We start from the raw sequence: 16,435 nt of genomic DNA on the forward strand, positions 1-16,435 counted from the left end.
TCTCCTTGCACGTCCACTCATGTATCTGTTTGTACTTAAACACAGATGCGAGCTCAGGATCTGGGCAGTGTTTCACAAACATTTTAGCGATCTCACCACCAATGTCCTCCATTCGCCTGCCTTGACACTTCAAACCTTCCTCAGCCATATCAGCAGCCTTGTTGAGGCGTATCCAGTAATCAACAGGATTCTCCCTGTGAGAAGGCAGAGTTGAGTAGAAGTCCTGCAGGGGTAGGCAAGAGGAAGTGCTGCTGAAGTACCTTATCAGCATGTTGAATATGACATCAGGGGCGCAGGAAGTAATAAGCGCAGGATCACTTCTCAAGCCTATCTTAACTACATCCCTGGCCTTCCCCATTAGCCTCCCCATCACCTCCTCTGTCTGCAACGACACATCAAGACTCTGCTTCCTGATGTATGATTTCATCAACTCAACCCATTCAGTCACTGTGTACTTGTCTGTACCATCACCCCTGAAAATGACAGGTTCCCTGTCGGATTTTACAATAACACTGAATTGAGTGTTTTCACTAGGTGTATTCGTATCGCCACCCGAATGTGAAGTCTGGTTATGTGAGTGAGCATTATTTCGGTCGACATCACCAACAGCTCCACTAGACATAAGTCTGGCCGCAATAGATTCACCTATCTGTGAACCAAGTTGAAAGATCATGTCACTAAACTGGTTTAATGTGTCATTCCCATCACCGGGAGTGGAGTGACGTGCTTCGCCCCACAAAAATTGCCCCACGGGAGACTCATCCGGATCTAAATCCGACCCAAAGGCTCCAACCCTCCCAGGCAACACAGGTGAAGCTCCCTCATCCCTCCCAACTGACCCATGTGACAGTAAATGAGCACGTGCTGCACCTCTACCCCGCCCAACAGAGGAGAGAACATTTTCACATATATCACTCAGCTGGAATTTGCTTGCCATATTAGCATATAAACAGAAAAAAAAAGGAAAAGCAAGAAAAACAAAACAAAACGTAGACAATAACAAATATTCAGAGTTGCAGGTGTCAGCACAAGCAGTCCGGAGAGAGTCCCATCAAATCAAAGAACAAACAGTCCAGTACCTCAACGTAATTCACAGTCCAAGACGAGCAAAGGATGAATCTTTAAGCACAATACACTGCAACCTGGGTTGGAGATCTGCATCAAGTTGATCTCAAATCACAGAGTCACGGCACCAATGTAGCTGTTGCTGTTCTGAGAGTCTATTGTGCAAGTGGTGTGATATGCCCATGTAGAAAGGACGGCACTGCAACGCTGGACTTGCCCTTACTCTGGGCTCCCTCTTTATTCTGGCAACTGGTACAAAGAAAACAGCACACAGTCTTCATTAACAATCTGCAAAGCAACTGCAACATTCAGTTCACCAGCTTGGGAGTTTTTTTCCTTTTTCCTTTTCCAAACATAACACTTAACAAATGACTAAGATATATTTATACAACACAACATCAACAAAATCTTTATTTTAAAAGTTCTAGCTGAAACCAAACTTGTGATCGTATAGTAGCAATATTATTTATTTATTTTTCTCCTTTTTCCTAACCAACAACAACAATAACATATAAAAACAGCTTTTCTATTATAAAACAATCATCATTGTTCATCATTTTTTTCCCCTCTACAACAGCATCAATTAAAACTTATACTTAACAGCGCCTACCTGGTACAAAGAAAACAGCACACAGTCTTCATTAACAATCTGCAAAGCAACTGCAACATTCAGTTCTGTTAAAAAGAATTAGAACAATCACAATCTCATAGAGAAGCATTAGAGCTGAGTGCAAGTCAAAAAGCACCCGACTAGCTAACGAGTATTAGCTTAGCATGCTAACTAAAAATGCTACTCGTGAATAAAGTTACTACCCATGCATCAAAATGCCTGTAACTTTCGGGATACATGCTAGTACTGCTTACAATCAAAATACATGTTGACAATTACCACTATGAGGGTGTTTTCATTAATACAATTACAAAATTGACAACAGTATCGCTCACTAGCACCTACCACCAGCTTGGGAGTTTTTTTCCTTTGCTGAGGCATGCGCTGTGCAGCAATTTGGAACCTTAACAGTTGCAGTTGCTGTGTTTGTCCACCAGGTGGCTCCAACTATTCACAAAGCACATCAATTTTGAGGAAATTCATTAAGCTATTTTCTAACTCTGTTACACTCTGACAGCAGTAATCCCTCCTTATCCACAACTGACACGGACAAGTGGATAAGGTCCTTGTCTGCTGTCATTTCCACTCACTGGCAGAACTGACAACCTGTTGCTTATTTATGATTGTTATGCTTCATGGCATGATGAGCTGTTTCAGTGCATTCAGTCTTCTCAGTTTTAGGCTTTGGTGTGTACATTTATGCATGAACAGTGATGCAAAGTTATAACAAAATAAAACACTTTATAATGTTTTAAGCATTTTCTGTCCTGTTAGTGTAATATTAGAGGTAACTTTTGAATGGTGAATTCACTGAGCATGTGCTTTTTGTGGTTAGATTATTATTAAAATACATGTGTGGATTCACTCTATAGATCACCTTTGTCATTCATTAGTTTACTGTAGCGGTTTCCAGTCCCGCACAAACATCTTAGACATTGAGTTCTCTATAAAGACGACAGTGGTGCTCTGCGGTTCCTTAAAATCAAATGTTTGTGGGGGATTGAAAGCACAGTATCACAGAGGTGCCCCTTTAAGCAAGGGCCACTCCCTCATTACCAAAACTGATCCTCTCCGTGCTCTGGTCAAGCCGCTTGGTGGCGAGAAGATCAGACTGGTTGTGCTGGGCGGTCGTGTTGTAAACATGTTTGACTCTGTGGGTGCAAAACTGCATTTCTTAAAAACAACACTGCTCACAGCAATGTCCTTGTGAAGTAGTGTTTCAATGAATTTAGGCAGGCACGTCTTTGTATGGCATCTTTGTTAGACACATGTACCTGCACAGAAATGAGATGTTAAACTCGTGGATGCTCGGGTAGTGGCGAGGCAATTTAAAGCTAAGCTTCAGTGATGGTAGAGAAGTGTGGGGCCATTTTCTAACAGTAACTTTAATGTGTAGGAATGTGTGTGTCTGTTAGCTTGTGTGCTTTTTGTGTAGGCATAGCTGTAGGTCAGAGCTACCATTAATTATTGATATAAAAAGCTTAGCGCATGTGCTGGCAGAAAGTGTTGCTAAGCAAGAGCTTTAGCATGCCAGAGACATCTGCGAGAGAGAACCAGAGAACAAGTGAGAGATAAGAAATCGAAAGATTGAGGCTGAAAGCAGGATAGAGGCAGATTCAAATGACCTAACGCTAAGTGTGTCAGGTACCTGCTAGCAAACCGAGACAGAAAAAGAAGACAGAAGAAGAGAGGGCAGAGAAAATAGACACCTGCTGCTGGAGATGGAAAAAGGGAGAGCTTCAGATCGGGCACCAGCTGACCATAGATGAACTTTGTTTTGTTTTGCAAAATTCGAGACAGAGAAGTGGATAATGTAATGTTACATAACAAAAGATGATATAAGGACAATGTAGGAGAGATAAAACTGGTGACACTGATCGGTGTGCCTTTTGAAGTAGCTCTGACGCTCTTAGAAAGTGTTAAAGATGATGAGCCGTCAGGCTTATTTTTACCGGGTCCCTCCCCAGGAGCTTCATCGCCGAAACCAGCTCCAGGCCGATCCGGCCAAAACCAGGGCTCTGCAGACTGTCATTGATATGAAGGTAGGACTAAGAGTTACTCTCACAGCAAGAGCTGTTTTAAGTAATAATGTGCTGGAGTGTGTGTACTGGTGCAATAGGTTTATCTGAAATTCATATATGTCTGAGTTTTTGGCCGTTTATCATAAATATGAAACAGTTTTTTTTTAATCCAGCTAATGTCACCATTTTATTTCAGCAGTGTTATTTGCTCTTGCATTTGTATGTTCAAAACATCATTTTAAGTACACCTAGAATGCGCGTAACAGCAGCGGATCTCTCTATATAGCAAAGATGAACATGAAGAAACAGTCTGGAGAACTTTATGTTATAGTTACCTTGCATCTGCATGGCAGCCATGCCCAAGTAAAGTCCATTATTGGCACATGCGGAGTTGAGCACTTATTCAATTTGTTTCAAATGTCACATATGGAAGCTTTCACTCTCATCGCAGCCCTTTGAAGTTGTCAGTGCTGTGAAAAAATGCAGTTGCCTCCACATGTGTCCATGTGCACACCCACGCACACACATTTATTGTTCATTCAGCAAACACTTGCTTTAAAAGTGGATCCTTTACAGCAAAACCACAGTTATTTTTCACACATACTCTGTGATTTGTCTGCCTATTAACAGACTGCACATGTGCTAGCTCACGGTGCCTCGCGGTGTTTTTAAGGCGAGAAAGGGTCTAAATTAAATCTGACTGAATTCATTAGAAACGGGCAGACAAACACAGTTGCCAGGAGGCTTTGACGTATTGTAGGGGAGAGTAAGAACAAAAGAAAGTCATCTCTAGCGTTGTTAGTAATGCGTGATTGCTTTGTTAAACTACCCTGTGTTGCTGTTGCTGTAATCAGCGGTGACATGTAGTGTCCACAAATTAGTTTCAGTGTCTGTGTTGCTTCGTCTAAGTGTTGGATGTGTCCACTTTGTAATTACAGGCGACCACCCCCCCTTTTTGTTTTGATCCCGATGTTATCTGGCAGGTACAGTACTGAGTCGACACCTTTTGGTCTTGCTGTGAGCTCAACACTCATACAGTATTTCTGTTTCTAGCTTTCAATACCATGAATTCAGTTGAAATGCAACTTGGATGTCCCATAAAACTTTATGTCAGTGGTTTTAAGATCCAGCTTTTATGTAGTTCTAATGAATGTTTTATATGCTAAAATATGCATTTTGCTTCCTCCCCCTCTGTTGTGCAGGAGAAACAGATCAAAATCAGACATTTTTATAGACGTGTTTGTCTCTATGGTTTTATGTGTGTGAACTGGATGCGGCAGGAGGACTCCCATCACTGTCTGAGTGCCTTACCTTGACTTTTTCTGGGTACATGTTGAAAGTTTGCATCCTTGCATAGACTCTTTCTGTGCGTGTGTGTTTTGTATATGCATATGCTTTATGCATTTCTCCTTGGTCTTTTGTGTGCACTTTTATGCAGCACCATGTGCTAGGCAAGGCTGATGTCATAGGATGTAATAGAGGTCAGATGCTTACATGTTGCCTATGGTTTCTGCTGATGGCAACATGCAATCTGCTTCCACTTATTAAATTACCTTTCTCTTCTTTTCCAAGGTTTTGCATTTAATGTATGTTTGAAACTATGCAACTAAACAACCTCAGGACCTGTCCATGACAGACCCTTTTATTCCCTCATAGGCTCTGCAGATGAATAATATCTTGGCTGTACACCAATGTCTGCCAAAATATTTCCCCTTCTTTTCCAGACATTTTACTCAGACATAGGACTGTACATTACATTTATATATGGGAGGATTTGTGTAAATGCACTGACTTGGTTTATATGAAATCTCTGTGTGATTTAGATTAATATGTTGACTCAAACATACTAGAAATATGTTTACACAGACAGATGCTGGTAGAGAGATATGTCAACCAAGTGATATTCTATCAATCACATTTTTAATGTATCTGTAGAGCGCTAACTGTCTACTAATGCACGCGCTAGGTAATCTATCTTTTAGCCCCACAGCTTAATATTCTTGGCCAGGTCTTTGCTGACTGTTTGCCTGCCTACTGTTGCTGGTGCAGGACACCAAGATCTCTTCCCTGGAGAGGAACATCAGAGACTTAGAGGATGAAGTCCAGATGCTAAAGACCAGCGGCCTGCTGCACTCTGATGAGAGGCAGGATGAGCTCAAGCAGGTGGAGGTCTACAAGAGCCATTCTAAATTCATGAAGACTAAGGTAGAATATCTTTGCATGCCACCTGAGATGACTCCACGCCGCGTGATCCGGGACGTGCATGTTTGTCTCAAGTATAAATAGCCAGAAGGCCAGAAACTGTTGCATGTTGCATGTTGCCATTGCTTGTTTATGGGGAAACAAGATGAATGTGGAAAAATCTTAACTGGCAAACTGCATGAATCTGTATTTTGTATTGTGTGTTTTAGCTGCATTCGCACTAAGCCTCTCATGTTGCATGGGTGCCAAGAACTCCTACATGTGTATGTATTTCTTATTTGATATTTAAAGCCAGGTTGTGAGTAGTGAAAAGCAGTACTTGCTTATTTGCCCTGGACTTCAGTGTGATCACTAAGCATTATACAACCCTCCTGTCAGGAACGATCAGTTAACAGTGCGCTGTGTCGGTTTCCTGACTAAGAATCTTTTATCCCAGGCCGTATACTGGTTTATTCATCAACGCACAAATGTGTCTAAAGCCGCACAGATGACATGCACATATATGAACGTGCACACACGCATGCTGTATGTATCCAAACCCTGTTAAAAATGTAGTTTCAGGTTTCACTGAGTATCAAGACAAGTGCTCATGACGGTTGAGGCCCATGAGTTGCGCTCCATTTGGTTCATTAATGGTGCTCATTGTAGGGCTCATTTGTCATTGCATCGGGGAAGTTCCTGATGCAATCATAAAAGAGATGTTTTTATGAATGGGGCCCTGACAGATGAATGTGAGCTTACAACGGCAGAGGAACAGAGGAAAGAGCTCTCTCTTCACCCATACCGACCCGGGGTGATATACATCACAGCGATGGCCCCCGGCTCGTTCTCCCGTGGCTCGTCTTTCTTCGTACAGTCACAGAGAAACACAGCAAGTCGCCACGCACATGGATATGCACCGATTCATTCTACATGCTGGTAGTGTTTAGGGTCCGGGTCTATCAGCGGTGTTGGTGACTGGTGTTGAGGTGGGACTGCGATAAGAGAAACCAGAGAGGGCGGCATCGCTGTCCTCTCTGGTTTCTCCTCTGGACTTTGATCTGCTCAAACACTGCAAAAATGGCTTTGGAGAATGCGAACACGTGTTAGAGGGTACGCGAGAGCTGGAGCAGGTAAATTTGCTTACCCTTTCGCAAGCCAAGGCTGTGTGGTTGAGGAGTGCAGTGTGTGAAGTAGAGTGGCTGGGCACACAGCTTGTGCTGCATTTTAGTGGCTTGCTGTTTTCTTGTCTTTGTAGGAGCAGGCCTTGTCACCATGTGTGTCTTCCATCAGACCAGCTCCCACCTTCCTCCCCACCCAACAGCCTTGGATCACAGAACAAGCAGAAGTACCCCTCTCATTAGTCTCTCTCCTCTCTCATTATTTCTTCATAGCTTAATAGTCTTTGAAATATCTGCTCCTTATTTTAATTATAATGCCTTTTTATCATTAGTGCACTGACTTCTCATTTCCTGACTTGTTTTTCTTAGTGTTCAGTCACCGCAGTGATCTCTCTTATTGCATAGCCTCATATTTCGATCTCCTTTCCCCTGCGTTTCATCTCAGTGCTGGATTTCTCATATGCTGTCTCTGTGACTGAAGGTCTATCAGCCAGACGCTGAGCCAGTCAGAATCCCCCTTTTATGAAGTGAACCTTGCTCATGCAATTTGAGAAATCTCTCTTCAGCTTTGTGCATTTTTGGCAGCAGTAGACAGATGACAGTATTCTCTACATAGCAAGCCTGAGCACAGAAACCACTCTGTGTTAGAGCATTTTATTTCCTTTGTGGTTTTCTGTTATGTTCTATATGGGTTTCCTTAAAACAAATCTGTTTCCGTCTCTCTGTGAATGTTTGTCTCTTGGCTGGGGTGTGTGCACACAGTAGGTCTGGGACTCCTCCAAGTGAGGATTGATAATATAGGGCTGATGATGATTCCAGGACATCATCGCTCCACAAAATATGTCACAACTGACGTGTTTATATTGCAATAAATGGATAACAAAACATTCTGCTTTTCCTAATTGAGTCACAGCATCAGAGACGTTTCAGATTTCCTTTTTTTATTAATCAGTGACACAGTTTACAGGATGTAAGTTTGTATGTATTACTCACTTCTATTTTAAAGAGCAGCTTAAGACTGCTGTTGCCTTTAAAATAGTGTATTCGATATGCTTGTTCTGGAGGTCAGACTCAGTTTGCAGTGACACTAGTGCACCTCAGGTAACTTGAATATAATGAAAAAGTTATTTTTTGTGGTTTAATTAAAAAAGGCACATGTTCATATATTCTGTGGTCAATACACGTGTAGTGAAAGATATCAGGTCATTGTTTTTGTCTCAATTTGTTGGTTTCTAAGTCATGAAAATTAGAAATCCCCAAAGCATTTCCTGACAACAATTAAAGAAATCACTTCCAAAATTCCATCTCCTGCAGTGTTGGTTCATTTGCTACAAACTGCTGCGTCAGAGCAGTCTGGCATGGAGGCAAAAAGCTTGTGGCACTGCTAAGGTTTTATTGAAGACCAGGCTGCTGTGATGGAAGCCTTCATCGTGTATATTTTGGGGTTGGCTTCTGGCCGATGAAGCACAATAATAACATGAAACACAAAATTAACTTTCATCTGAAAGTAGCAGTCCAGTTCTAGTTCACCTCAATCCAGGTAAGACACTATTAGAAGTGTGACAGCAGCCTCAGCCCACTCCAAGTTCTTGAGTTGACATCTTCTGATTTCTCTTTGTTTGTGTCCTTTTTCTTACCATGCATTTACCTTCCAGTCAAATTTCCATTATTACGCTATCACTACCCTCTGTACTTTTAAGGCTAAGCGTAAAACTTTCCTAGCCTGCCTTTCAGCAATGATCTTCGGTGGTTTACCCTCTTTGTGGAGAGCATAGGTCATCAGGCCTCTGGACAACACTCAAGTCACCAGCCTTCCCCTTGATTGTGGTTGTGGGAACTGAACTAGGCTAAGAAACACATGAGATGTATACTCTTTGAATTCAATCAAACTCCAAATTCTAACAATTTTGAAATGCTGGATTTATGATGTTCAGTTTCTGTGAGCTAAAAAAGGCTTTTGTGAAAAGCTGATCTGTTTAAATTAAACTACAAAAAATAAACTTTTCATGATATTCAGATTCTTTTATATGCACTAGTCTGACACTGGTGTATCTGTATCATTGGTGTGTCATTGGTTTAAATGAAAAGTCATATTTTTGAATGCATGTCTTATCTACAAGTATATATCAAGTATATCTCACTGATGACCCTTATTTGTGTGTTTGTGTGTGTGTTTGCGTGATTGTCAGATAGAGCAGCTGAAGCAGGAGCTGAACAGGAAGGAGTCTGAGATGCAGGCGCTGCAGACCAAACTAGAAACACTGACCAATCAGAACTCGGACTGCAAGCAGCACATCGAAGTGCTAAAAGAGTCGCTCAGTGCCAAGGAGCAGCGCGCCAATACACTCCAGACAGAGGTCAGTGTGTGCACATTCACACATGGAGAAAAGCAAAATCCAAAGACATACAAACACACACCAGTAAAGCCACAAACATGCAAACACTGACACTGCACTAAACCGCTTTCCAGCTTCTTGGAAAATAATTTCAAAGATACACACATCACGAGACGGACACTCTGTAGATCACTGCAGTAATAAAGACTGGAAGAAACACCGTTCTGACCACTGTGCATCTATTGGTGCATACAATAGTAACTTTGCATGGTCTTTGTTAGGAGAGAAACTGTATGTGTGCAAAAAATCCTGCTTTTTTCTGTTTTGTGTTTCTTTCTCCTTCTGTTTCTCTAACGGCCGCTGAGGTGGGTGGAAAAAATGTCCATGCGTGTGGTTCCTTTAGTCCACCAGTGGGTTTGTGCGTGTGGGCGGGTCAGTTAGAGGGCTGAAGAAAGCTGGCAGCTTTTTCTTGGTCATGTTTGAAGTTCTAAACTCTGTGGCTCTAATGATTTTATCACTGCTGTTAGAGATGGAGGTGGGTTGTATTTAGTGAGATATAGGTGTGTGTGTGTGTGGGGGGGGGGAGGTGGGGATTGGTGAGCATTTAGCATTTTTCTACATAACTCTCTAGACTTGGAAGTGATACTTTAGATCTCTTTGTGTTCAGCAGTTGAGAGTGGTCTGCTAACTATGTCCACTCATCATTACAGGAAGCAATTTGGGCCAAAATTAGGCCTAATTGTCCATACATGTGCAAGGAATTTTGGCCCTTGTAGTTAGTTGAATACATCATACGAAAAGAAATTGGTTTTCAGTGGGTGGTTTTTGTAAGTGTGCATTTTTCTCTTTTTTTTTTGTTCTACTGAAAATGCATGTTTTAAAAAATGTATGCGTGTACAAGTCATGGGTGTGAGGAGAACAGGGCCTGACCAAGCAATATTAGCTTCTCACAAATCGCTATTAAGTGCCCAATACTGCCAAAATATATTCAAAATGAAAACAACATATGAATTTTTATTGAAAATCTGATCATTTACAAAGTGACAAACGCTAAATGAAACACAAACTGAAGAAGCAGGGGATGCGTGGTTCAGGAACACATGGGTCTGATTGGGAAAGGCGACTGACGTGGGACCAGGGCATAGGTGGAAACAGTTAAGGTGGGGAAGTCAAAAATAAACATAAAACAGGAGGTAACCAAGAAACGTACATCTAACACTGAAGCGGGAAATAAAAACACAAATGAGCACCACAAAACCAACAAGTAAGACAAGAACCATGCCAGCTGCAGTCTAAATCCACCAAAATAACAGGGGTTCTGCAGCCCGTGGTTCATGGATGCTTTGGCTTTGTTTGCATTTTGGACAGATCCTTTTTACTGCCGCAGACCGGTGTCAGTGTAATTTTTAACTTCAGTGGGAAAAGCTGATAGTAAAGTAGAAATAATTACATCTGCTTATGCAATGCTCACGCAGAACTGAAGATGCACGCCAGGGAAAGATGTAATCACCTCAAATGCTTCTGACATAGATTGCATCACTGTACCAACATCAGCAGCCGGGCTAAGTGGTCACACAAATCTAGTTATCAGCTCGTTAAGTTAACCAGGGTTCCTTTTATTTGAAAGGGGTGGTGATGGCAGCAGAGCAGCTGGTTTTACACAGGAAGATAAAACTATATGAAGGCGTTAAACTGACAATAAAGCCTGAAAACAACACAGCTGTGTGAGTATGTGTGTGAGAGGAAAAGTACTGTACAGTAGTGCATGCGTGAGCACTTTAGCCACTTTGGTCAGTACGACTGGAAAAAAGCCTGCTATATTAATAAAGTTCAGCCTATTTGAAGCCAGGAAAGAAATCCGACAGAAATGTAGACTGTGTAAGTTAACAGACTTATTGCCTTCATAGCTTTGACATTAAGACACGGGAGAATCTGCTGGAATACAACTGAGTATTTCATTAAATTAATATGATATGTGGGCGAGACAGTTTTATTTTTTATTCTTTAGGCTGCAGGTGGTGTTTAGTGGTCTGAGAGCAATTAGTGAATGAATACAAAAACAGAATTCAGACCCAGGCTGACCTAGGATGACTTATTAAGGCTTTTAGAACAACAAAGTAGTTGTAAAGTTGTTTGCAGCGCACAGGGAAAAAGTCAGGGAATGAAATTAAAATGATTTCTTACTGGGAAAATGCAAAGACTTAGACACTATTAAAAAAACTTTAGTCCCATCCACTGTCTGTGCACAGAGGTGCAGGACTGATGATGCAGTGTTTTCATACCTGCTGATGTCTAATCTGTCTGCTCTGGGGCAGATTAGGGCACAAGTTACCATGGCGATATACCCTGGTAAGAAGTGCAAGAGACCCTGAAGTGTCCTGGATGAGAGGGGACCTCATAGTACTGGCCTCTGGGCTGCATCAGATCCTGACTGCCATAAACACACAGTCACACACAGACACACACAGAAACACTTACACTGTCAGGACTGATTGCTTGACTCTCATCTCCGGTTTCAAGTAATTTTTCCTGCTATTGAAGTGGCATCTTCCCCTGCTTGGGAATGGCTTAGGTTTCCTGGACTAAGTGGGCAAACCAGAGGATGAGTAAAGATATTTAGAGCTCTTTAGTGGGCCGGCGTGGCCGTGCATTCCTCTGCTGCCTGTCAATCATTTGGCCAGAGATGGCAGCCATTCCCACAAGATCCCCCCACTCACCTCATTCCTTCCATTTTCCTTCAGCAGTTTTCTTTCAAGCTTTCTTTCAGCCACCTATTTTCTTTTGTCTCACACACGACTTCTGGCACATCACACGCTCATATACAAGAGTGTGTGCATGCATGTGTGCCAGGTGGGTCTCATCATGAATGACACTGATTGGTACAGTTGTACATTCCCCCAAGAGAAAGACTGGTTTCTGAGACACGAGGAGAAGCTTCACCTCACAGATTTGTCTCTAGAAGCAGATGGGAATGGCCCCTGAACAGAGGCGGCCCTGTGAGCAGCAGAATGAGAAAATGGAAGCGCATTTTATTTGTCAATCAAAGTTAAGGACAGCGTCGTAATGGATGTGATTGAATCTGTCTCCAGATAACTGGAAAATGTGGAAAATAGTGTGTGTACGCTTTTGTGCGAGCATTCTGGGCCTGCCTGTGTCTGTGGAAACTTTAATACAGTAGATGTGTGTCTTTCCTGCCTTGATCAGGACAATGCGGGGCTGAAATGATACTCTACCAGATCAGGTAACCTATCAGAGACCTTCCTGCATATTTAACCAGCCAGCAACAGAGCACAAGGCCAAAGCCCCAGCTGCCATGGGCTTTCTTGGACTAGGTTTAGATCTCTGTCAGAAGATTGTTTTGAATGTTATGAACATTTGTTTAAAAGAGGCCAGATCGGGCTGGGATTGTTAGTTTGATTTAACTGTCACATATCTGTTAGATGGATGGACCTGCCCTTCAGTTGTGTTGTCAGTTTTCTCTGATAGGAGTCGACATTCCAAAACAAAATAATGATCCTTAAAATACAGGTTTTATTGACTCTAAGCTCGGCTGTGTTAAGCAAAGCAAAAAATGAAAGCAAATCATGACAAAATAAGAAAATTGACAGAAATAAAGTGCATAATAAATTTCATTCCTGATGGGGAAAGCTAGTTTGCAAAAATATTTGGCTTAAAAAAGTCATTTCTTTCCCCCCATCAAACCTAAATCCAACCAAAACACAACACTCGACTCTTCGATGGTTGTCACTGCAAAGACTGCAGACCTTCTGGTTCCCCTCCCAAAATCCCCTGCACTGAGTGTGCCTGTCTGTTTGGCAGCACAACTAACTGATGTGTACTTAATAAAATCTAAACACAAATGGTTTCTTGGCCTTCTCTGTGTGAGCAGTGTTTGATTAAACTGATAGTTTACTAAGAAACACATAATCAATTAGAATTCTTAACATCACTGTCACATGTATTAATGTCTTTTGCAGATATAAGGCTTACATTTTTTATGATGATTGTACTTTGATTTACATGCAGCACTCTGCAATAGTAATAAGTTACTCCTCATTTCTTTAGATTTTGCTTTAGGAGAACCAGACTGTTTTCCTGAGCAATAGCTTTCCAGGTTTTCTGAGTTTTTCTATGGACATAAAGGCACCTGACTCAAGGGGTAAAGCCGTTTTTGTGTCTATACATGACAGATGCATAAACACATTGTGTATTCCCATTTTTTTGTTGATTCTAACACAAATGCCAAAAGATAAAAAATAATATTTTTTCACCTACAAGGTAATTCTCAAAGACCTGCTAGCCAAAACCTTTGCATATCTCATCATGGTGTGCAATGTGTTCTTAAAACATTTGAGGGAACTGGACAAGTTTAATTCAATTCAATTTTATTTATATAACCCCAAATTAAGTCAAGTGGAGAACAAAAAGAAGTGGCTGGGCTAAAAAACGATATCTATAGCAGATGAACAGTATCTGAAAGTCGTGTCCTTTAGTTATATGAAAAGAAATCCAGGAAAAACTTGACACAAGACCTGGGAGATGCACCGGGCCCTTCAGTCGATCCAGCTACTGTTCGCCAAAGCCTCATCTGAAATGCTCTCAGTGGAAAGGTGGCTGTCAAGGAGCCAGTCTGAAGGAAGTGTTACAGGGAGGAGAGGTTGAGCGACGCCAGGTTACACAAGAACTGGATGAAAATCAATGTCAGCGGGTCTGGATGATGAATCCAAACTGTCAAATTATCCGAGGTCATAAGGGAAGTATAACACTGAGTGTCTGCTGCCATCTGTAAAACATAGTGGAGACTCATTCCTAGTTAGTATTTCAGCCAGAGGTGTTGGGATCTTGAAAAACTGAGCGAATTATGAACGCAGAAAGGTGCCATCAGATTTTGATCCACCATGCAATGCCATCTGGAAAGCGTCGGATTGGCAGTGGCTTTATTTTTCAAAATGACATTGATCCCAAACACACTGCCAATGCAGTAAAAGCAATACCTGGATAGCAAAGCACACAATGGCTTCCCCAGAGCCCAGATCTCAACATTATTGAAGCAGTGTGGGATCATATTGACACAGAACAGAACAAAAGGCAGCAACATCCAAAGAAGAGCTTTGAATGTCCTTCAAGAAAGCTGGATAACTATTCTTTAAGGCTACTTATAAAACCATTATAGGAAAGTTTCCCTAAGAGACGCTTTGTTGAAGACTGAAGGTGGTGATACAAAATATTGACCTTCAATTGCACAAACTCTTCTTTATTCCATGTTTATGTTCCCATTTCAGTAAATCACTCCACCTATTTCCCATTTTCCTAGAAACATATAAAGAATGAGACTTTTGTACAGGACTGTATTTATCGCTGGGTAAGCATCATGTTGGGGGCAACTTACCCTATAAAGAGAAGTCTAGACATGAAGCTGGAGTTTAAGTCTTAATCGGGCACATAAATTTGCACAGCAATATAACATTTGATATTTTGTTCCTCACCGACTGCCAGTAGAAGTGTTAGCAGCAGCACGCCTTTAATGCATACTTTGGGATGTGGCAACGTATCTGTATTTGGAGAGAACACCGTCTGCGGTATTTCACTTCAGCTTCGTCAGATCTGACCTCAAATATCCTGCGTTCTCTTTCATCACCAGCGTTTGCTGTGTCTGTCAGAAGTTTTCATTTTGAGGTTGAATGTAATGAGTCGTAAAAGACAGAAATGACTAAAAGATGAGTTGCTAACATCAACGGTAGTGGCAGTGATGAATAGTGAAAACATGAGGAAAATTAAAAAGAAGTGTAAGTGGGAATGAATCAAGACGTGATTGAGCGACAAGAGGAAGTGAAAAGTGAGAGAATTGCGCCGTTTGATGGATGTTTAAGGATATGGGCTTTTGTCAGTGAGTGATTCGATGGAGCGGTGTGCTGTGGTCCCTGCTGGACTATTTGTGTTGATCTTTCCTTGTTCTCCTAGCTGATTGATGGTTCATATAGGTAGTGAGGCGGAGAAAAGATGTGGTCGGGCCCGGGTTAAACTCCACCCTGGGCTATCCCCCTGCTGTGTTCTCGCTTACTGTCTTTCTTTCTGCCTCATTCACTTTTGCTCCCTCTGTTCATAGTTTCTTTTCCCTCGTGCTTTCGTCTCTATTCTATCACATTTTGTTGCCGACTCCTTATTTCACCTTATTTCCACATTACCAACAGATTAGGAATGAGAAAGGGTGAAAAAACAGTTTAAACAAAGGTAAGAACTTGATGAGCTCCCTAAAACTTACAGTGAGCTTATTGGACTAAGTAAACAGGAAACACTTCCATTCCCATTTGCTGACCACTAATCAGCAGGTCTTGACAGTTTTTGTATGATCTCATCTGAACTCGACTGACCATGGTCACCATTCTCAGACCCAATAGCGTGCTCCCGTCTTCGTAGATCGGTGTGGTTTGGGTTTCAGTGTGAGTAGCAGCATCGGGCCCCCCAGAACAAACATGGCACGGTCCAAAATAAAGCCCCCGCAAGTTCTTCAGAGGCCTTGTGGAAAAGCCATAAAGTGGAGTTACAGCGGTCAGAATGGGGATGAGATATTTAATGGTTTACACAGCGAATGAGATAAATGTGACCTAATGAGTGGACGGACACATGTGTGCACGCAGCACGACTGCACACGCATTAGCATTGCTGTCCAAGTATACGTGACACGTGCTTCATCACGAATGGTTTCGTTTGTGTGACATTTTTTCCGTATTAAGGTCCTTGGGAAATGTTTGTAATCTTTCTGCATATTTTTGTTTTCTATTTTGAAACCTAACAGAAAAATCCACACCCATAAACAGAAACAGTAATGTGGGCTTTGCTTGGTCTACAGTCAGTCAGCAGGTGGTTAACCAGAAGGCCGTGAGGTGGTGATAGAGACAGCCAGAGACAATAAGCCCCTTTCTTTTTGTTCTGACCTCCTCTTTCCTCAGGGTCACCCTGCTTTGCTAAGACCACTTAACTTCCAGTTTCATACACACATATACCCAAATACACACACAGACAAAGACATACTTACACAAACACTCCACGCCACAATAATACACTCCGAAAGCAGTTTTCACTCTTGCTTACAGTAAGTCG

At 41.9% G+C, this 16,435-nt stretch overlaps 1 protein-coding gene across 1 annotated transcript in view; it reads left to right on the forward strand.

Moving 5' to 3' along the window:
* Positions 1-16,435, forward strand: part of LOC308406874 (ERC protein 2) — a gene marked incomplete at its 5' end in the record, with an annotated part of 171,936 nt that overhangs the window by 16,830 nt on the left and 138,671 nt on the right. Inside the window, 3 exons of the mRNA XM_080898149.1 lie at positions 5,746-5,901; positions 7,136-7,225; positions 9,188-9,359. Coding sequence (XP_080754275.1) covers positions 5,746-5,901; positions 7,136-7,225; positions 9,188-9,359 — 418 coding nt within the window. The remainder of the gene's footprint in view (positions 1-5,745; positions 5,902-7,135; positions 7,226-9,187; positions 9,360-16,435) is intronic.

The sequence above is a fragment of the Rhamphochromis sp. 'chilingali' genome (genome assembly GCF_963969265.1).
Source record: "Rhamphochromis sp. 'chilingali' genome assembly, chromosome: 12".
Classification (NCBI taxonomy): domain Eukaryota; kingdom Metazoa; phylum Chordata; class Actinopteri; order Cichliformes; family Cichlidae; genus Rhamphochromis; species Rhamphochromis sp. 'chilingali'.